At 43.4% G+C, this 23,831-nt stretch overlaps 1 protein-coding gene across 5 annotated transcripts in view; it reads left to right on the plus strand.

Annotated features, from left to right (window-relative positions):
• Window positions 1-23,831, plus strand: part of SCYL3 (SCY1 like pseudokinase 3) — a 445,770-nt gene that overhangs the window by 38,403 nt on the left and 383,536 nt on the right. For all 5 annotated transcript variants that reach the window (XM_044301161.1, XM_044301165.1, XM_044301163.1 and 2 more), the window contains exon 4: window positions 23,083-23,185. In XM_044301161.1, coding sequence (XP_044157096.1) covers window positions 23,083-23,185 — 103 coding nt within the window. The remainder of the gene's footprint in view (window positions 1-23,082; window positions 23,186-23,831) is intronic.

Raw genomic sequence — 23,831 nt, forward strand, 5'->3', positions numbered from 1 at the left:
AGGCACTCCAATGATAAAGAAATAGTGAACCTTTATTCACCCAGGTGCAACGTTTCGGCTCTGCTATTGAGCCTTTCTCAAGCATAAATACAACTCCACAACACAGCATTAAATACAGGTGAATTGATTAGCAAATAAGTCATGTGGTCATACTCCACCCAGTGGGTGTGACAAAATCGTAACCATATCAGATTACAACACTGTGAATATATAATATTATCCTGTGCAAACTGTGCAATTATGAAAACATAAAACACAAGACATGTAGATAATACATCTCATACATATGTTATGACTTCAATGAACAGTGATGATGTCGATCATAAGTAAAAAAAGATCGATCAATGTGCTGCAATCTATTATACCATACAGGGGGAAGAGCAAACAAGGAGGGGTGATCAAACTGGCATACCTCGCGCACATGGAGAGTCGCATCCCACCGCTTGTTTCAGCGTTGTTTACTTTCCTTTGCGCAGGTCGGGTAACGCACCTATCAGGGAGAAGGCTGAAAAGGAGCGGCCGACGTCATCACATCCCGTCGACGTACGGTCATCGCTCCAGTATCATCCTACATAGCCTAGACACAGCTTCCTGAGCGCATGCTCAATGTAGAAAAGCATACCGGACGCGTCCGGTATGCTTTTCTACATTGAGCATGCGCTCAGGAAGCTGTGTCTAGGCTATGTAGGATGATACTGGAGCGATGACCGTACGTCGACGGGATGTGATGACGTCGGCCGCTCCTTTTCAGCCTTCTCCCTGATAGGTGCGTTACCCGACCTGCGCAAAGGAAAGTAAACAACGCTGAAACAAGCGGTGGGATGCGACTCTCCATGTGCGCGAGGTATGCCAGTTTGATCACCCCTCCTTGTTTGCTCTTCCCCCTGTATGGTATAATAGATTGCAGCACATTGATCGATCTTTTTTTACTTATGATCGACATCATCACTGTTCATTGAAGTCATAACATATGTATGAGATGTATTATCTACATGTCTTGTGTTTTATGTTTTCATAATTGCACAGTTTGCACAGGATAATATTATATATTCACAGTGTTGTAATCTGATATGGTTACGATTTTGTCACACCCACTGGGTGGGGTATGATCACATGACTTATTTGCTAATCAATTCACCTGTATTTAATGCTGTGTTGTGGAGTTGTATTTATGCTTGAGAAAGGCTCAATAGCAGAGCCGAAACGTTGCACCTGGGTGAATAAAGGTTCACTATTTCTTTATCATTGGAGTGCCTCTCGTCTTTCCGGATTTACTTAACGGGGTAAGGAGCCTATTCCCCTTGGGACGTGCACCCTACCTTTTGTAATTTTAAGCACCAGTGCCGCCATTTTTTCTTCAACTATATATATATATATATATATATATATATATATATATATATATATATATATATATATATATATATATATATATATAAAGCCGTTAAAAAAAGTAAAGGGGAGTGACAGAAAAAGCGCCATCCTGGTGCTGCACACATATCCGAAAAATAACGGATGTATTGGCAAATTGTACAATAGTCTACAATAGGCATAGCACTCCAACAAAGCCCTATAATACTCTTGATGAGTGAGAAAATCGGCTACACCATATTGCTTGAATGGCCTACAGTATGTATGGCGTATCAACAGAGCCCTATATGGCTCCTGGTGGGGAGTAATAAGATCGACCTGAACATGTAGTCTGGAGGGCCTACAGGGGGTATGGCGCACCAACAAACTCTATAAATACTTGCCGCGGATCTAGAATTCCAAAACTGAAGGTCCAGTGTGCTCTTTGGAGCTCTGGCAGCAGACCTGTGAGCTCCCCCGGGGGATGGAGGCCACGATAGTTTTCCCTTCATGGATACCAGATTGCGAGGAAGGAGATTTAACGTCTAAAGTTCTTCTGGTAGATGTAACAAAAGGCCTCCAGCATCAAAGCATCTGTCTCAATATATTCTGCACCAAAGGAATCTGTGTAGAGCAATCATCTTCAGTTGGTCATTCCTTGTCAAGATAAGTACTAATCTAAGATGTTTTGTTAAAATCTGTTATGATTATTTTGATAAACACTTGATGAGAAACCCATTTGAGATTTCTTTTATAAGATTATGCTAGATTTAAGTATACTGTCCGGTATTAAAAATTCCTAGAATGTTATTGATCCGACCCCTTTTTTTTTCTTTAGGTTCGGACCTCTAGTTAGCTTTTAGTTTACTTATACTACCATCTGGGTAGCCTTACCTTTAATTACTTTTCAAGCACTTCTGATAATCCCAGGAATCTGTGAAGTATGCCAAGGCAGTATAAAATAAAGTATGGAATAGTCACAGAGTACCACCCGGATTTAAAACGTAGCCTTTATTAAAAGCGCAAAAATTTACCCAACACAAAATATGCAAAACAAAAAAGATATATAAAATCAAAAGAAAGGCTGTGTAAACTCAGCAGTCATTCGTATTCCACAATATGGTATAGGACAGATTTCTAGGCAGGATGGTGATGGTCTAATGGAGGACCTTTCCCTGATTCTCACCCTATGCCAGTGATGGCGAACCTTTTAGAGACAGAGTGCCCAAACTGCAATCTAAACCCACTTATTTATCACAAAGTGCCAACACGGCAATTTAATCTGAATACCAATATAGTGTATCTTCAATTTACTTTATCATTTAGCTATAATAACTGCCTGTGCCGTTCATAGCGGGCCCTTCGCTGATGAATGGCAGGAAAAGTCTAAGGCTTATTGGTACACCATAGACTTTTTCCAGGGTGCGGGTGCCCAAAGAGAGGCGATCTGAGTGCCGCCTCTGGCACCTGTGCCATAGGTTCGCCATCACTGCCCTATGCTATTGATCCCTTCCTATAGAACGGAATGGCCGCCCCGATGGGGGTGATCCCATATTCAGGAACCTCCTACAAGCCCTTGGATGGCCCTGAAGACAGATATGCAAGGCACCTAAATAAGGTGCCCTAAGGTGGGTTTATTAGATACCCTACTATAAATACAAAAAATAATAAACACTGAGTAAGCAATAAAAAAATAAAAATGCTAAGTACATCACAGTAAAAAAGTGCTGAAAACATCAAGTTGAGTCATTGCTCAATACATAACGATGAATAGATGCGCAGTACAATTTCTGTAATATCGAATTGTATCCTGATTTAAACACAAAAAACCTTTCAGTTTTCAAAGGGTTATCGCAATTAATTTATCCCAACTCGTTTCCCCCAGTGTGTAAAGTGGGCTCATCAGGGGACATAGATGCCATATTTATAAGTATTATTTCACAAATGATCCAACTTGGTGTCCAACAATTTTGGAACACCAGTTGATTATAAGTAAAAGATAGATGTTGATATTCTTTCAGCAAAGGCAATAGTAAGAAGGTATGGAAACCTTTTCTACTTGCGCAGTCTACCTCTTGGGAGGGGAGGGCTAATGTTTCTATTGTGCAAACCTGTTAGGCTACCACGTGGTCTTCTCCTTCTGCACTATTGTCACTATTGGCTCCAGCTAAATTCTGCCTCTTTTCTTCTGTCGGTAAGAAGTTCTGCAAGTGGTGCCCCCAACCCCCCTTAAGGAAGGGGCAGTCTTCTCTGCAATTCCGCTCTGTGGTGCTGTCGTGGGGGAAGGGAAAAATGATGATTGAAAATCTGATTACCGGTAAGTGTAATCATCATTTTTCTTAACAACACTCTTGACCGCATGCTGTGGGCACAGCAAATTACCAAAACATAAAGGTTCATAACATTAAATAACAAAATGAAGTTCCTAATTTCCAGACTGTAGTCCTGTCCGGTGCTGGGAGGAACAGTGGTGGAGACTATTGTGTGCATGACCTCAGAGACCCAACCTACGATATTCCGAGAGAGGGTATTATCCACTGATAAGAGCACGTATTAAAGAATCGAAGGTAAAGGAGAAGGTAGAGGGAAAGCTGTGAAAGAAAACGAAAAGGGAAAAAAAAAAGGAACAATAGAATAGCAGAAGAGGGAGCATCTTATGGATGCTAAGGAGCACCAATCTCAGAAAGGATATTGTTCAGGTGTCGCCAGAAATGATGCTCTTAGGTGCTAGCTTCCCTTATTTCCACTTTTGTCTTGAGCTTCTGCTGTGGGAAACTTCTTCCCATGGGATGGGCTGTGGCAGATGCGGGAGATCTGCAAGTTCTTAACTGTTGCCCAATCAGGGATTAGGAGATCTGGAATGTCCAGTGCAGCATATATGTTCGAAAGATCTTGGATAGATCTGATAATATGTCTCTTGCCTTCAAATGTGAACAGGAGGCCAAAGGGAAATTCCCAGCTGTATGGTATTCCTTTGGTGCGGAGTACATCTGTAAAAAGTTTTGGTTCTTTTTTGAAGCGTTTGAGGTGAAAGATCTTGGAAGATTTGTATCTGCGTTGACTCAAATTCCACAGGCTCTTTAGATCTAGTGTTACAGTATCAAAAAGAAGATATTCTGCGTAATTGAGAAGGCGACAGATAACGTCTCGTGGGGGTTCAGAGTCCTTAGGTTTTCGCCTCTGAATTCGTTCCATGATGATCTCTGAAGGAGGAGTCCCCAGTATGCCTTGAAATATTTGTTGAACTGTTGCCTGAACAGCAGCTGTGTTAACAGACTCGGGAAGGCCTCTGATCCTTAAACTATTTCTGCACCCTCTATTCTCTTGGTCTTCCAGGGCTTCAAAGGCCACATTAAGGTATCTTTGGCATGTAGAGAGGCTTTCAGAGATGGCTGTATTGAAATGACAGAGGGCCGCCTGAGTTTTTTTTAGATGTTCAACTCTGGTTCCAATATGTTTCATGTCCTACTTGATATCTTGCAGGTCTGTTAGGCCTCTTTCACACTTGCGTTGTCCGGATCCGTCGTGTACTCCACTTGCCGGAATTACACGCCGGATCCAGAAAAACGCAAGTGTACTGAAAGCATTTGAAGACGGATCCGTCTTCAAAATGCTTTCAGTGTTACTATGGCACCCAGGACGCTATTAAAGTCCTGGTTGCCATAGTAGGAGCGGGGGAGCGGCATACTTACAGTCCGTGCGGCTCCCAGGGCGCTCCAGAGTGACGTCAGAGCGCCCCATGCGCATGGATGACGTGCCATGCGATCACGTCATCCATGTGCGTGGGGCGCCCTGACGTCACTCTGGAGCGCCCCGGGAGCCGCACGGACAGTAAGTATACTGCTCCCCCGCTCCCCCGCTCCCCACTACACTTTACCATGGCTGCCAGGACTTTAGCTTCCCGGCAGCCATGGTAACCATTGAGAAAAAGCTAAACGTTGCATCCGGCAATGCGCCGAAACGACGTTTAGCTTAAGGCCGGATCCGGATCAATGCCTTTCAATGGGCATTCATTCCAGATCCGGCCTTGCGGCAAGTCTTCAGGATTTTTGGCCGGAGCAAAAAGCGCAGCATGCTGCAGTATTTTCTCCGGCCAAAAAACGTTCCATTCCGGAACTGAAGACCTCCTGATGCACCCTGAACGGATTTCACTCCATTCAGAATGCATTAGGATAAAACTGATCAGGATTCTTCCGGCATAGAGCCCCGACGACGGAACTCTATGCCGGAAGAAAAGAACGCAAGTGTGAAAGAGCCCTAAGAAAGAGCGCGATATTGGTAAAGAGTCCTGATGAGAAGAGGCTTCCATTTTGCTATCTGTGTCTTCTCCTGTGTCAACTTGTGCTAGCGGCAATGTGTCTTTAGATGGAGTTATCAGTTTGTGTAGTTGTCATAGTATCTTTCTTCATGTATTTGTCCATATCTTATTTGGTGTTAGTTTTCTGTGTGTTCCAATTTTTGGCAAGAGAATGGAGACCGTTTGTTTACCAGGTGGTTGGGTCTTTCAGTACTGCAGGGTGATGTTACATCTAGTTTAATGTTTCAGAGGCAATAGTAATTGAATAAACAGCCACCTGAAAAATTAGGACCACGTCCTCCTGTGCCTTAAGTCAATTGTATATTGCGGCTGGGGAGAGACTATATGAACAGTCCAGGAAAAATTAGAGCAAGGCTCTTAAAGGGTTATATGGTGTTGCTTCGGGGGTAAGGCTGGTGATGTGGCTTTAACCAGTTGTCACGCACACAGATGGGGTTGGTGAGCAGAGTGAGCCTGGTGAGGTGAGGCAGCGTGGCAGAGGTAGCGTGATTGGTTTAGGAGCATGTTGCTCTTTCACTTCCGGACGGATGAAATAAACTAGAGGCAGTGGTCTGGGCCTATAGCTGCCCGGAGTCTGTGATGAGGACAGGTGGGTTACCTGTCTTCCCCGGTATTTGGGTTAGGATGGCTCCGGGCGGTGAATTCACTGTCGGTTGCCTTAGGCGGGTCCACGTATACGGTGACAGAGTTCGGTGTCGTAGTGGCCCTCTCGGGATCCAGTACCATCAAACTGGCTCTGAGACCAGGCAGTAAGATGGTTTAGTCGCTCTCGGCTAGAAAAGAGGTTGAGGTTCAGCCGATTGCCAAGGATTTACAAGATGAGCTCTGCAATGATGCATCTTAGCACAGATGTACATATCTTAATAAGAATTGAGAGCTCGTTGGAAGAACGGGTGAAACGTTTTCAAGAAATCTACGGTAAGTCCAGTTGCCTTGATTTATTCTTTACAGATATACCATGACCTGGATAAATTAGAACCTTCACAGATATAGCTTAACAAGGAGAGAAAAAAACAGCATGCGACATCAGTTCTGCTATCATATTTCTTTCAAATATAAGCTGATACGTTTATAAGCTCTTTTTCTTTTCCAGTATTATTTATAGATTTGCATTTTGTTTGCACACATAATAATGAATACCACAGAGACCTTGATGATTACATGGCCTCTCATGGGATAAGATCCAACTGATTAATGTTAAATTATGCCATGGTCCCCTGAGACTTAATGGCTGACTTAATGCAGTATATGAATCACATCATTGTGGTGCTGCCCTTTCGGTCTCTGAAGCATCTAGTTATACCAAACCATTTTTCTTTTCAGTTGTTTAAACTAGAGATTTGGGGGAGAGGGTATTTACGTTATAGGAAGGGAAGAAAGTGCTGTGTAGATGGTGACCTGGTGCTAAAGGTCCCTTTTAGACCAGGCATCCTCAAACTGTGGCCCTCCAGCTGTTGTAAAACTACAGCTCCCGCAATGCCCTGCTGTAGGCTGATACCTGTAGGCTGTTTGGGCATGCTGGCAGTTGTAGTTTTGCAACAGCTGGAGGGCCACAGTTTGAGAATGCCTGCTTTAGACAGAACAATACAGCAGGTGATTGTCAGGAAGGAAGCATCCCTTTCCATCAATTGCCTGCTTGCCAGCGGAGGAGACAGCTGCATTTACCTGAAGCGATCTCCTCCATTGTATGGGGAGGAGTTATCGCAAATGCCATCGTTTAGTACCCATACAGACTTATTGTTTGATGGCAGCAGAGTGTGTTAACACAAACTGATATGCTGCCAGCAAACAACAATTTTTGTGTCCACACAAATGATCTGTTACCCGATGAACGAGCGGCACCTTTACACCACCATTTGATCGCTAATGTGCGTTATCGGGGGGATTCTTGGCCTGTGTAATGGGCTCTTAAAGTAAGACTGCCATTTCGCTACCAAAAATTACATTCCTAACATATGTGATGCTGAAGGGAAGATATTCATGAAGCTTTTTTTTTTCAGTTAATTTTACCTTTCTGATGTCTGTATTCAGCCCTTAGCAACCCTATTTCTCTATGCCTCTATTTCGGCATCTTCTTAACATGTCCTCTGCTGCACTTCCGGTGGTAGTCTTTGCCCTGTCCTCGAGGCCATCCTGCATTTCCCTCACTTCCCATAAGCCCATGCTCTCCTTACATGAACTACCAGGACCAATCAGAATGCAGATAACTTCCCCCACTACCCCAGAGCAGTGTGTGTCCTTCTCACATACAGCTAACCAGCGACAAGCCCTGCATTACATGAAATCAGTAAGCATTTGTTTTAGCCTCTTAATAAAAGGTTTTTTTAGGAACCATTTTTTGGGGGGTGTATATATAGTGTATTAAATAACTTTTTTTTTAATTATTATTTTAGTTTTAGGGGAAAGATAAAAAAAAAACAGCAATTTTTGCATTATTTTGTGGATTTTTTTTTTTTTTTTTTTTTATGGCGCTCACTGTGTGTTTAAAAAGAATGTAATTTATGTGGGTCACTATATTGATGATGATGTCGCACATATTTCAATATATTTTTCTCAACTTCTGCAGCCTGTCAGCTCTGCGCTGCTCCCTCATTCTCCTCCACACTGATAGGGAGGGGAGAGGCTGCGTTAGCTGCTCAGATCTCTGGATTGGTACCAGCTAGAGATATGGGCTTTGTATTGTCTGAAAGCTGACATTCCAAACAATACCAGAAGGACAGTAATATGTCCAGTACAGGGGAAGATATCACTGATAGAAATCAGGATGCTGTGAATGAAGCTGAAAGTAAAAGCAGATTGTAACATTGATTTCTCCTCTGTTGCTTGGACTTTAGCTGCCTGGTCTTATATAAAAGCCTGGAATGTAAGCGTTCAAACAAGACCATTTGCATGTTTCTAGCTGCTACCATTCAGGCGATAGCGCCATCTAAAGCAGCTCTCCCCTGTTTTCTGCTCGAGCCCAGGCACTCCGGGCTGTGCTCCTCCTCCTCCCAGTGCTATTCCCGTCTCTTGTTTATATCAGAGAGGAGATAGCCTGCATATGACAATGCTTTAAGAAGAGGGCTGCAGAATAAAGCCTCATTCAAACGTCCATGCTCAAATCCATGAGCAGGTGGTCAGAGATGCACCTGTGGTTTTCACTGACCCATAGACTATAATGGACGTGATGGATCCGTGAACACAGACAAAAAAGAGCATGCATCCGTGCTAAAAACACTGACCCACGGACCGTGCTAACGCACTGATGTATAATACACACATTAAAATGAATGGGGACGTGTGCTAACATCCGTTAAAACACTGACGTATGAATGAGGCTTAAGAAAGTAGCACACATTTGTGGGAGTTATTAATAGGTAAAACTGAAAATTGATAAATTTTAAAGCACAAAAGCACTTATACAGCAGTGTGTACTATACCATTAGATAAATCACTGCGGAAGGTGCACCACAATGATATGCAACTGACAACACTGGCTAATCCCTCAAGCTGATTTTAAAAACCTCACACTTTAGCCAATGTACTCCAGTCAGGAACACATTGGAGCCCTTTTGCACCACCGTCAAGGTATCTCAGTGTGGCATGGGTTCCTACCTTTAGACTACCTATGGTGTGTGAACACTGTCTGAGAGGTGCTAAGATCCAACTTGCAGCCAAACTCCCACATACCTCCATAGTGTAATCACTCATGTAGTGGGAGAGATAAGAGAAGGCTGCAAGCCCCACCATGTGACACAGGCTACCAGGTCCAACAAAATGGTACCAGCAGTACGCAATGGCACATTCCAAACCTATATAGAAAAATCTTTGAAATAAAGTGGCCTAAATGGGAGGAAATGCTCAAAAACCCCAAACACTGTAGTGTGCTAATAACCGGGTAAGCAATTCCTCCGCATGTGATCCGTTGGTAATGGCAATCCCCTGCAGAAATGCATACAATGGAGGATGTCGGCAGCGGACCACATGCACCACAAGAGCATCCTACACAAAATGAAATAATTATTATATACAGGTTACAAAAAACATAGACATACAAATCTATGAATGTACTATGTAAAAAGACCCTGGAGCGTAAGTATAAACCCACTCGGTGTACATAAATACACCTAATACCAAAAATGAACTGAGATTAACAGGGTATATCATCAAAAAATAAATCCTTTATTAGATACAAGTTACATATACACTCACCTAAAGAATTATTAGGAACACCTCACATTAATGTGATTATCTAGTCAACCAATCCCATGGCAGTTGTTTCAATGCATGTAGGGTTGTGGTCCTGGTCAAGACAATCTCCTGAACTCCAAACTGAATGTCAGAAAGAGAAGATTTAAGCAATTTTGAGTGTGGCATGGTTGTTGGTGCCAGACGGGCCGGTCTGAGAATTTCACAATCTGCTCAGTTACTGGGATTTTCACGCACGACCATTTTATAGGGTTTACAAAGAATGGCGTGAAAAGGGAAAAACATCCAGTATGCGGCAGTCCTGTGGGCGAAAATGCCTTGTTGAGGGGCTGACTGATTCAAGCTGATAGAAGAGCAACGTTGACTGAAATAACCACTCGTTACAACCGAGGTATGCAGCAAATCATTTGTGAAGCCACAACACACACAACCTTGTGGCAGATGGGCTACAACAGCAGAAGACCCCACCGGGTACCACTCATCTCCACTACAAATAGGAAAAAGAGGGTACCATTTGCATGAGCTCACCAAAATTGGACTGTTGAAGACTGGAAAAATGTTGCCTGGTCTGATGAGTCTCGATTTCTGTTGAAACATTCAAATGGTAGAGTCCGAATTTGGCCACCCCTCATGACCATCATGTACCCATCCTCTGATGGCTACTTCCATCAGGATAATGCACCATGTCACAAAGCTCGAATCATTTCAAATTGGTTTCTTGAACATGACAATGAGTTCACTGTACTAAAATGGCCCCCACAGTCACCAGATCTCAACCCAATAGAGCATCTTTGGGATGTTGTGGAACGGGAGCTTCGTGCCCTGGATGTGCATCCCTTAAATCTCCATCAACTGCAAGATGCTATCCTATCAATATGGGCCAACATTTCTAAAGAATGCTATCACCACCTTGTTGAATCAATGCTACGTAGAATTAAGGCTGAAGAATAAAGTTCTGATGGCAAAAGGGGGTCCAACACCATATTAGTATGGTGTTCCTAATAATTCTTTAGGTGAGTGTATAAAATGAAACCATGCTACAACAGATAAAAAATGACTTCACCTGAGGAGGCAAAAAGTAGATCTGCTAGCTTAATGCTGTGTATAAATCTGTGACCCCAATTGAGATATATATATATATATATATATATATATATATATATATATATATATATATATATATATATATGACATATAACTTCCAAAGGGTATAAAGTGCAATTGCATGTACGTGGCTCTCCTGAGGTGTATATCCCCAATACAATAGGTATGAATTTATACTATGTCTATTGTGAGTTTATGGAATGTGGCTGTAGGCCCTGGCCTTTGATTACCGTATTTTTTGCTTAATAAGACGCATTTTTCCGTGGGGGGGAAATGGCTGTGCGTCTTATAAAGAGAATACTTCGCTGGCCGCTATGCTGCACAGCGCGGCCAGCGAAGTATCAGTGTGGAGGGAGGAGGCGGAGACACTCATGGCAGGGTCCGGTGCAGTGACTCTACTCTAATCACCGGGCCCCGCAACTGTTAAACATTCAATCTGATCTATATCTAATTGTATATGCTCTGTACGATACTTACTGTAGTACCGTAAGTATAGCATTAAGACGGCGCAGACCGGCATCTCCCTTAATGCTCTACTTACGGTACTACAGTAAGTACCGTAAAGAGCATATACAATTAGATATAGATCAGATTAAATGTTTTAACAGTTGCGGGGTCTGGTGTATTAGAGTAGTCACTACATCGGGGCCCGCCATGAGTGTCCCCGCCTCCTCCCTCCACACTGATGCATCTGATAGGTGTCATTCACAGAGCCCCCCCCATAGGTGTCATTCACAGAGCCCCCCCCATAGGTGTCATCCACAGAGCCCCCCCCATAGGTGTCATCCACAGAGCCCCCCCCATAGGTGTCATCCACAGAGCCCCCCCCCATAGGTGTCATCCACAGAGCCCCCCCCCATAGGTGTCATCCACAGAGCCCCCCCCCCATAGGTGTCATCCACAGAGCCCCCCCCCCATAGGTGTCATCCACAGAGCCCCCCCCCCCATAGGTGTCATCCACAGAGCCCCCCCCCCATAGGTGTCATCCACAGAGCCCCCCCCCCATAGGTGTCATCCACAGAGCCCCCCCCCCATAGGTGTCATCCACAGAGCCCCCCCCCATAGGTGTCATCCACAGAGCCCCCCCCCATAGGTGTCATCCACAGAGCCCCCCCCCATAGGTGTCATCCACAGAGCCCCCCCCCATAGGTGTCATCCACAGAGCCCCCCCCCATAGGTGTCATCCACAGAGCCCCCCCCCATAGGTGTCATCCACAGAGCCCCCCCCCATAGGTGTCATCCACAGAGCCCCCCCCATAGGTGTCATCCACAGAGCCCCCCCCATAGGTGTCATCCACAGAGCCCCCCCCCATAGGTGTCATCCACAGAGCCCCCCCCCATAGGTGTCATCCACAGAGCCCCCCCCCATAGGTGTCATCCACAGAGCCCCCCCCCATAGGTGTCATCCACAGAGCCCCCCCCCATAGGTGTCATCCACAGAGCCCCCCCCCATAGGTGTCATCCACAGAGCCCCCCCCCATAGGTGTCATCCACAGAGCCCCCCCCCATAGGTGTCATCCACAGAGCCCCCCCCCCATAGGTGTCATCCACAGAGCCCCCCCCCATAGGTGTCATCCACAGAGCCCCCCCCCCATAGGTGTCATCCACAGAGCCCCCCCCCCATAGGATCTGTCGTAAAAGCGGATCCGTCTATTCCGTTTTCTTCCGTTTTTTTTAAACGGAAAGACTGATCCGGTATTCAAATTTTAGAGATAAAAAGATGCAATCTGTTAAAGCAAATACTACAAGTGGCTATAAAAGAAAACCGAAGGTCACTTACCACTCAGAAGTTCCTTCTGCAGATTACAAAGATGATGCCGGACCATATTCGTATTGGATTTCAGGCTCTAATTCTGGTTTCACGCTGGAGAAGACGTCTTCAAGCCAGACGGCGTAGAAAGCGTTGCTATTGGGTGCATCCAATAACCTCAGCAAGACTAAGAAGGGGAATTTTTGAAACTCTGTTTCCTGAATTGAGGGATTATCCTGAAAAATTCTTTAACTACTTTAACTACGGATGACGGTAGAAAGTTTTTTGATGATCTTTTACAACGTGTGTCACCTCACCTTCAAAGACAAGACACCACTTTCCGTCGCTGTGTTTCCCCAGCCGAACGCCTATTGTTGACCATAAGGTAAAGTACATACTTATTACATATAGTACCAATATTCGGTCTAAATTTTTTAAAGCTGCTCTTTGGTAGTGTGAAGCCATCATTTTTTGACGCAAAATTTGCTAAGTTTTTCTGGAATCACTGTACAAAGTGCCTAATTTTGGCCCCAATTGATGCTCAGCATTATTATTTTTAATTGTACATCTTGTATGTAAAAGTTTTAATCAATATACTCGTCATTAAAGATGTAGAATGAACTGTGATGAATATTGGTCACCATGGAGAACAAACTTTTATCGTTGAATTTTGCTAAAAATTATATCTGCCACAGAAAAAATCTTGACCAAACTAAATGTAAAAAAGGTGCAGTACAATTGCGTCCGATTGATATACCTTGTATATTATGTTGTTTGAAAATCTTTTTAATACCCACTTTTTTTGGGTTTCTGGCAAGTGGAGAAAGTTTCAGCTCACTCCATTTTCAATTTCGCCTTGGGATATCAGCTGTCTCCATAATTGTCAAGGAGACATACTGTGTTTTGTGGGAACAACTGCATGATTAATTTATACCATATCCAACTAGACAGCATTGGACAGAAATAGCTGAAAGATTTTTGGACGTTTGTCAGTTTCCCAACTGCATAGGTGCGGTAGACGGGAAACATATTCGGATTATCAAGCCCCAAGGAACCGGATCAGAGTTTTTCAATTACAAGAAATATTTTTCGATAATCCTAATGGCCATCGCAGATGCACAATATCGTTTTGTTGCCGTTGACCTAGGGGCCTATGGACGCACCAACGATTCTATGGTATTTAAAAATTCTAATATGGGCCGTAGTCTATATAACAGACAACTCGATTTTCCTCTCCCTCAACCACTGCGAGGTACTGATGGCCCATCCATGCCGTTTGTATTGGTTGGTGATGAGGCCTTCCAAATGTGTGGAAATCTTGTTAAACTGTATTCAAGCCACGGATTAGATTTAAAAAAACGCACATACAACTACCGCTTGACCAGGGCTCGACGAATGGTTGAATGCACATTTGGAATTTTGGTAGCAAAAGGGAGGATTTTCACTAAACTAATTCAGATGAAGGTTGAATCGGTCGACGAGGTTGCAAAGTCTGCTGTGGTGTTACACAACTACCTCCTTAAAAAAAGAACCACTCAATTTGGAACAGGTACCGGAGGACAGCAAAATCGAAAGCATCCAAAGTTTTGGACCTCGGTCAACTGTAGCAGTTGCACGGATGAGAGACTGTTTTGCCGATTATTTCTGCTCTGAAGCAGGAAGTGTGGACTGGCAGCACCGATTTTGGTATAAACATTTTGTGATTAATTTTTAAATAACCGTTAATTTCTTTTTGTTTGCCAGTTTGTTAGTGGTTACAGTGTGTTGTATCTGTTTTTCAATTGCATTCTTGGTTCAATAAATATTGTTTTTAAACGTATTTGAGATTATTATTATTTTTTTATATATTGATGTGCCCACGATAGAGGAGAAACACATACTTGTGGCACTCCACTGGCGCCGGTAGATTTAATCAGGCCTATTATGGAGACTGAGGTTAAATCTGCCCACGCTAGAGGAGCGAATAGTTCTGTCGCTCCGCCAATGCTGGGAGATTATGTCTGGCCTATTATACACCTGGCTTTCTCACAATCTCCCAACGCTGGAGGAGCGACAATGCTGGGAGATTTACATTTTATAAAAAATTAAAATATCAATGCTGAGCCTGTGGAGGCTGTAAAGATCGATAGGTGAAGGATCGGGGTTAGGTGTAGGATGGGAGATAGGGCTGGGGTGGGGGAATGGTTGTGGGGCGGTGTGCCAGTTGCCACAAAACGCTGTCCATATGTCTTCTGGCCTCATACTGCTGGGCAGGTGATAATCGTTCCAGCGCAGGTAACAATGATACAATATAGTGATGCATCGGACTCACTTATGTCGTCAACACCGCCCCCTCCCGAAGACGACGCAAATGAACCTCCACAGATGCAACCCTATTTGTGATCCCAACCAAGGACTCATACATGAGCCTTGTGAGGTCTTTGTAGTCAGCCTGGCGGCTCCTACCTGACCTCTGGCGATGCATGAGGGCCTCAAAAAGGGAAGCCATTGTGGACATTGTTGCGTCGCCAGAGGGCACAGGTAGGGGAACAGGTTGGGAAACCAGGTGTTCCTGACCAGCAGTAGGAGCAGGACGAGAGGGACCTGCGGTGGCTTTCTATTCAGGGACCGCCTCCTGTGGAACTTCGGGCTCCAGAGTGCTGCTTGCTGTTCTGTGAAGCAAAGAAAAAAAAAAAAAAAAAAGCATTTTTGGGGGATGGGAGAAACTGTGGAATAGAGGTGAGTAAAGAGACTTCAGAAGCTAAATAGGAGACTTCAGAAGCTACATAGACATACTGTCTATGTACAGTATAGCCTTTTTTTGGGGGGAAAGCAACTTCGAATGAAAAATCGGAGCACACATCGCTCCTCTCTACTCCACTAAATACAATGTGGATGTCCAAGACAAAGTGCCAAATGACAAGTCTGCCTGGGCCATACACCTAGTTGGAAAATACTTTTTTATGCAAACCATATATCTTACCTTCGCATCTCTATGGTTCTTCGTAGGAACCCCAAGGCGGCAGAATACCGGTATTCACGTCTCGAGGTTCCTCCCGACCCACTGGGGTGCCGAAGTTCCTCATTAAAGGCCTTCTTGTAGCGGTCCCTGATTGAGCGCCACCGAACCATGATCGTATCCCCTATAAAGAAATAAATAAAAAAAGGATCTATATTATAAAAATCTGTGGTTTAATCAAAGTTGGTTTACAATTGAATTGAAAAAAAATATTTGTAAAAAAAATGTAAGTAGCGGTGATAAAAATAAAATAAAAAAATAATAGACTGTAAACCACTTTTGATGATTTTTTTTTTTTTACGTGTCTGCTCTCTACAAATTAAATACTTTATACTAGGGCATTGGCCCCGTTGCCTTTCTCTGAGGTCATCCCAGTTTGGCAGAATGGCCGCACATATCTCGTTCCAGAGGAGCCGTGTTCGATGATGGTCTGTATGGCGGCGGTCGGTGTGGTCCCACAACATTGTACGCTCCTCCACCATATGGAGGTCATTGTATATATAAAATCGTTCAACGTGTTCCTCATGCCTTCTGGTGGAGATTTGGAAACCCTAAAAAGAAAAAAAAATAACTTAATATTTGATAAATTTGTTTTTAATAAAAACCATAACTTTACAATACTCACACGACCACGACTGCCGCGTGCTCCACGGCGTCCTCTGGCAGATCGTAGATGACCTCTCTGACTGGCAACAGGACGAGATGACTAAAATAAAAAAAATATATATCTTTAAAAACAAAAAACAATGCATAATCTGACTGATTTAAACAAAAACAAAACATTTTTTGAATAATAACACAATATACAGTTTGGAATGCTAAGGAACTTTGCATACCACATCCTGGAGGCGCTGTGATCGTGGAGGAGAGCTCCCGGCCTCACTTGAAGACGAAGATATGCCTATAAAAAAAAAAACTAATTGAATATTTAAACTTTAAATAAAAGAACAGACTGACGGAAAAAAAAATTGTCATTTTAATTTTAATAATTTGCTGCCTGGCTGGGTTTCTTTATGACTGGCTGGCTGGCTGGCTAGCTGGCAATTTTTTAGTTGGACAAAAAAAAAATATATATTTTTTGACAGGTGGTCATATTGTTGACAGGTGGTCATACTACTCCTTACGTGCACTGTGTAGTTATCTACCTGCAACCAGTATGCTACAGTACATAGGGGTTTGCAGTTAATATATGTACATAGTGGATGCTAGGAGTAGCAGTAGACAGTACTACTCCTAACATGCACCGTGTACTAACAGCTACTATGTACTTATAGCTCCTATAAGTACATAGGAGCTGTTTATATGACTTTTTTTTTTCTGTCAAAAATTTGTAAACAAAAAAAAACCATATACTCACCGTCTCTGGCTTGCTCCCGACTCCCTCGCAGGCAGGATCCAGACAGGATGGCGTGAAACTTGCTCCTCCTCTATCCGGCGCAGGCGCAGAGAGAGGATATCCGGATCAGTCGTTGTGTCGTTCATCGGAACATTTTAAGCCAGATCCCCTTAATACAATTCAATGGGAATTAAGGATGGATCTGGTGTTACGGCAAATGCTACGGCTTTTGAGACGGAGAAGAAAATTGAGCATGCTACGGTTTTTCATTTCGACGGAAACGTCGAAAAGACTGAAGCGGAGCAATCCTGATGCATCCTGAAGAACGGACTCTCCATTCAGAATGCATGGGGATAAAACTGATCAGTTATTTTCTGGATTTGAGCCCCTAGGACGGAACTCGGCGCCGGAAAAGAAAAACGCAAGTGTGAAAGTACCCTTTGGCCCCATGCACACGGCCGTTGTTCACGGCCGTGTGCGGGCCGTGGAACCGCGGCCTGGATCCCTCCTGAGAGCAGGAGCGCACGGCGTCACTGGTTGCTATGACGCCGTGCGCTCCCTGCTGCCGCCGCAACACAGTAATACACTGGTATGATCTATACCAGTGTATTACTGTACTGTGCCGGCAGCAGGGAGCGCACGGCGTCATAGCAACCAGTGACGTGCGCTCCTGCTCTCAGGAGGGATCCAGGCCGCGGTTCCACGGCCCGCACACGGCCGTGAACAACGGCCGTGTGCATGGGGCCTAACTTGTATCTAATAAAGTATTTATTTTTTGATAATATACCCGTTTAATCTCGGTTCATTTTCGGTATTTAGTACAAGATGAAATAATGTGTGGATGAAAATAAGTGGCTGTAAGTTGGATCCTAGCACCTGTTAGACAGTGTTCACACACCATAGGTAGTCTAGTGGTAGGAACCCATGCCACACTGAGATACCTTGACGGTGGTGCAAAAGGGCTCCAATGTGTTCCTGACTGGAATACATTGGCTAAAGTGTGAGTTTTTAACATCCGCTTGAGGGATTGGCCAGTGTTGTCAGTTGCATATCATTGTGGTGCACCTTTCACAGTGTTTTATGTATTTGTATATTGTCATCCACGCATTATTTCATCTTGTGTAGGATGCTCTTGTGGTGCTTGTGTTCCGCTGCCGATATCCTCCATTGTATGCATTTCTGCTGGGGATTGCTGTTAGCAACGGATCACATGCAGAGGAATTGCTCCCCCAGTTATAAGCACGCTACAGTGTTTGGGTTTTTTGAGCATTTCCTCCCATGTAGGCCACTTTATTTCATTTTGGGGTATAAAAAATTGCACCTAATATACCAGAGTCCACAGAAAATCTACTACTAAACGAGATAGACGAGGCGGCAAATCATAATGAGGTGGTTATTATGGGGGACTTCAACTACCCAGATATAGACTGGGAAACTGAAACTTGTATATCTCATAAAGGAAACAGGTTCTTGGCAATAACCAAAGACAATTACCTCTCCCAACTGGTTCAGGACCCGACTAGAGGGATGGCCATACTGGACTTAGTATTAACCAATAGGCCTGACAGAACAACAGACGTGCAGGTCGGGGGACACCTGGGAAATAGTGACCACAAAGTAATAACCTTCCAATTATCATTCAAGAGAGCGTTTGTACAGGGAGGAATAAAAATACCAAACTTCAAAAAAGCTAAATTTAGCCAACTAAGAGAGGCCATAGGCCTAACTAACTGGGATAAAGTCCTCACAAATAAAAATACAGCCACAAAATGGGATATCTTTAAAAGCATCCTAAAATCTCATGGTGAGAGGTACATACCGTATGGGAATAAAAGGTTAAGGAACAAAAAGAAACCAATGTGGATAAACAGAACTGTAAAGAAAGCAACAAATGACAAAAAGAAAGCATCTAAAACAGGAAGGTAGCACGGAAGCATTGAAAAACTATAAGGAAAAAAATAGAACATGTAAAAAACAAATAAAAGCGGCCAAACTAGAGACTGAGAGATTAATTGCCAAAGAGAGTAAAACTAACCCTAAAATGTTCTTCAATTATATAAATGTTAAAAAGTATAAATCTGAAGGTGTCGGCCCGTTAACGAGTAATGAGGGGGGAGTCGCAGAGAGCGACGAGGAGAAAGCAAAGCTGTTAAATATTTTTTTCTCCAATGTATTCACTGAGGAAAATAAACTGTCAGATGACATGCCGAATGTTGAAATAAATTCCCCATTAAGTGTCCTGTCTGACCCAGGAAGAAGTACATCAGCGACTTAAAAAGATTAAAATAGACAAATCGCCAGGACCGGATGGCATACACCCTCGTATCCTAAGGGAATTAAGTAATGTCATAGCCAGACCCTTATTTCTGATATTTGCAGATTCTATATTGACAGGGAATGTCCCACAGGATTGGCGCATGGCAAATGTGGTGCCAATATTCAAAAAGGGTCCAAAAACAGAGCCTGGAAACTATAGGCCGGTAAGTTTAACATCTGTTGTGGGTAAACTGTTTGAAGGTTTTCTGAGAGATGCTATGTTAGAGCATCTTAACGGAAATAAGCAAATAACGCCATATCAGCATGGCTTCATGAGGGATCGAATGATGTCAAACTAATTTAATCAGTTTCTATGAGGAGGTAAGTTCTAGACTTGAGAGCGGCGAATCAATGGATGTTGTGTATCTGGACTTCTCCAAAGCATTTGACACTGTACCACATAAAAGCTTAGTATATAAAATGAGAATGCTCGGACTGGGAGAAAACGTCTGTAAGTGGGTAAGTAACTGGCTCAGTGATAGAAAACAGAGGGTGGTTATTAACGGTACATACTCAGATTGGGTCACTGTCACTAGTGGAGTACCTCAGGGGTCAGTATTGGGCCCTATTCTCTTCAATATATTTATTAATGATCTTGTAGAAGGCTTGCATAGTAAAATATCAATTTTTGCAGATGACACTAAACTGTGTAAAGTAATTAACACTGAAGAGGACAGTATACTACTACAGAGTGATCTGGATAGATTGGAGGCTTGGGCAGATAAGTGGCAGATGAGGTTTAACACTGACAAATGTAAAGTTATGCACATGGGAAGGAATAATGCAAGTCACCCGAACTTATTAAATGGTAAAACACTCGGTAACACTGACATGGAAAAAGATCTAGGAATTTTAATAAACAGCAAACTAAGCTGCAAAAACCAGTGTCAGGCAGCTGCTGCCAAGGCAAATAAGATAATGGGTTGCATCAAAAGGGGCATAGATGCCCGTGATGAGAACATAGTCCTACCACTTTACAAATCATTAGTCAGACCACACATGGAGTACTGTGTACAGTTCTGGGCTCCAGTGAACAAAGCAGACATAGCAGAGCTGGAGAGGGTCCAGAGGAGGGCAACTAAAGTAATAACTGGAATGGGGCAACTACAGTACCCTGAAAGATTATCATAATTAGGGTTATTCACTTTAGAAAAAAGATGACTGAGAGGAGATCTAATTAATATGTATAAATATATCAGGGGTCAGTACAGAGATCTATCTCGTCATCTATTTATTCCCAGGACGGTGACTGTGACGAGGGGACATCCTCTGCGTCTGGAGGAAAGAAGGTTTGTACACAAACATAGAGGATTCTTTACGGTAAGAGCAGTGAGACTATGGAACTCTCTGCCTGAGGAGGTGGTGATGGTGAGTACAATAAAGGAATTCAAGAGGGGCCTGGATGTATTTCTGGAGCGTAATAATATTGCAGGCTATAGTTACTAGAGAGATATCGTTGATCCAGGGATTTATTCTGATTGCCTGATTGGAGTCGGGAAGGAATTTTTATTCCCCTAAAGTGAGGAAAATTGGCTTCTACCTCACAGTTTTTTTTTGCCTTCCTCTGGATCAACTTGCAGGATGACAGGTCGAACTGGATGGACAAATGTCTTTTTTCGGCCTTATGTACTATGTTAGTATGTTACTTTAAGTAATGGAGCTGAGTGGTGGAATGGATGGAGGAGCAAGAACAGTTTATAAGGAAGGAGGGTGTAGGGTGAAAAATTTCCAAAAACCTCTGCCGGAGGACGTTGTGATTGTGAACTTGCTAAAAGAGTGAATGTATTTCTGGCATGTAATAGAAGGGTTGTCTATTCCGGGATTTATTCTGATTGTGTGGTTCAAATCGGGAAGGAATTTTTTTTTCCCCCTAAAATGAGCAAAATTGTTTAATGTAATTACGTAACTGTTGGGTGTTGGAATACAAAAAGGTTTCCCTACAGCAACTTTTTTTTTTTTTTTTTTTTTTTTTTTTTCTTTTGTAAGGATTGGCGATAAAAAAAAAAAATATTAAAATAAAAGCTGAAGCTGTGTGCTGAGCCATACAGGACAGTAACATAACACCAATATGTGACATAAACCAACCATTTACTAGCTATGTCCCAAAATTTGCAACAACACTGCCTGACCTGCATGACTTATGAAGCCTTATCACACAACAAATTTTGTGGCAGAAAATTCCATGGCTGAAAGTCAGTTCCTTTCATTTGAATGGGGATTTAAGCACAATGATTTCTGCATGCCCTATTAAGGTGAATGTAACGGATTTTCATTTGCAGAATTTTCTGCCGTGTGTGTTAAGAGGTTACTAACTTTATAGTAAAATTGCCGGAAAATATACAAGTAGTAAAGCTCATCACTGCTCCTCAGAATCTGACTATGGGGCACACCCTGACCAACCATACACCACTGCACGACAGACATTTGTGCCCCATATACTGTTCGCCCTCAATAATAAGAATCAGAGCTGCACCAATCTCGGTTAGATTCCCCCCCCCCCCCCCCCACACACACACACAGACACAGACTACTCACATTCTGACTCACCATCCCCACGCAACTCCCCCCCCCTTCCCCCAAAGTAATCTTGTTCCCCATACTCCCTTGCATTCTCTTTCAGGCTCACCACCCCTTCCCCAAAGTAGTCAAGTAGCTTCCTTTCATAACCAACCTCCCCATCCTCTCGGCAATCACATTCAGGCTCACACCCCCCCCCCCCCCCCCGAACTGGTCACATTGCTCATTTCCCCATCTCTTCAAGCTCACAGATCCAATCTGGTCACATGCTCATTACCCAATCTTCCCAAGTGGTGGGCCTAGTAGACTCATTGTGCTTGATGCATCTGAAGATTTCTTCACTCAGCCGTACAACGTGGCAGTGGGGCATGAAAGGTCTTGCCTTCATTTTGAAACTGCTGACGTGCCTTCAGAATGCGGTCTCCTTGATCTCTGGCATGTGTGCTGCAGGTTGCCGACCCCTTCCCTACAGCTTCTAAATGTGGCTTTGTGAACAAGGCCAATTTGTACATGTAGGAGACAAAGGAAAGCTGCTCATTTGGACACATCTTGTTTTTAACTTAGAATTCTGTCAACTAAACATCCTCTGTGCATATGTCCTATTAGGACATATGGGTATTTATAGAGAGAATGCCTAGCTCTGTAGTCTATCAGCCAGGGCAGAGTGATAACGTTTAGTGGATTTCTGGCTCTGGAGGCCTGAGCACTACCTAATGAGAGCTATCAGCTTTATGCCCTTTAGCTTCATTTTCGAACTCTGTGATTAAACACATTAAAGGGGTTCTCTGGGCTTTTAATTATTATTTCTCCTAACCTGTGGAAGAAAGATAATTAAGTTAACGTTTACCCGTCCCTTGCTTTGCTGATGCAACCATCCCCACTGCATTCACACAGGTTGTACGGTAGGTTCTTCCTCCTAGGTCAAACTGGATATGTGTGAAGCACATTAACTACTATGTAGCTGAACAGGGACAGAAGCGCACACTTCCAGTAGGGACCCAGGTGGAAAAGCCTGCAGCCTTTGTGTAGATGGCGGCATAGGTGGACTTGGCCCACATTTGTGATGTCTTCCTAGCCTCAACATTTGTTTCACCAATAATTATTGTTGAACTGGGACAATTTAGTTGCTTGCCAACCCTGTGTTAGTTAAATAGATATACAAAAAAATAATAATATTTATTTTTTTTTCCCATTTTTTTATTCAGTCAGCAGAGTTTGGAGTCTTACCATTATCTTTAAGCCATGCTCGGGATGCTTTCTTGTTTGGACGGTTGGTTGAAAGTCTTCTGGCACATGTGGGAGATCACTGTAAGTCACTGTACCATGGCATTTTTATTGACGAACCATGTTGCAAATGTTGTTGTCGTGTACATATTTAAATATCGATTGAAAACCTGTGTGTGATTTTTTTTTTTTTTTTTTTTTTTTTTTTTTTTTTTTTTTATTTCTACAAGGGAACCTGTCACCTCTAAAAGTGATATAAAACTGCCAGCATTACCTTATAGCCCCCAGTCTTTTATTGATCATGTGTGTGAGCCAGAAATTCGATAATCCATACTTGAGAAAAACGCTTTTTTAATTTCCATGAGCGCACTGTTTCCTGTGAGCTTGAAGTCAAGCGGGCAGCGGCCTCCTTGCTTCAAATCAAGGATCGCTCAAGTCTGGCGCCTGGGTGGTGCTCCCCTTGTGAGTGCACAATCCCGTCTCGGGCTCCCGCAGTCAGCCGGGCATAATTTTCTCACTGCGTATGCGGCGGCTAGATTTAGCGTGCGCACGCAAGACCACCGGCGAGGTATATTCACAGCGCGAGCATGATCACTGGCTTGAGCTTGAAAATTATGCCCGGCTGACTGTGGGAGCCCGACATGGGATCGTGCAGTCACAGGGGGTGCACCACGCAGGCGCCAGACTTGAGCGATCCTGGATTTGAGGCAAGGAGGCCGCTGCCCGCTTG

Source organism: Bufo gargarizans, chromosome 7 (genome assembly GCF_014858855.1).
Source record: "Bufo gargarizans isolate SCDJY-AF-19 chromosome 7, ASM1485885v1, whole genome shotgun sequence".
Taxonomy (NCBI): Eukaryota; Metazoa; Chordata; class Amphibia; order Anura; family Bufonidae; genus Bufo; species Bufo gargarizans.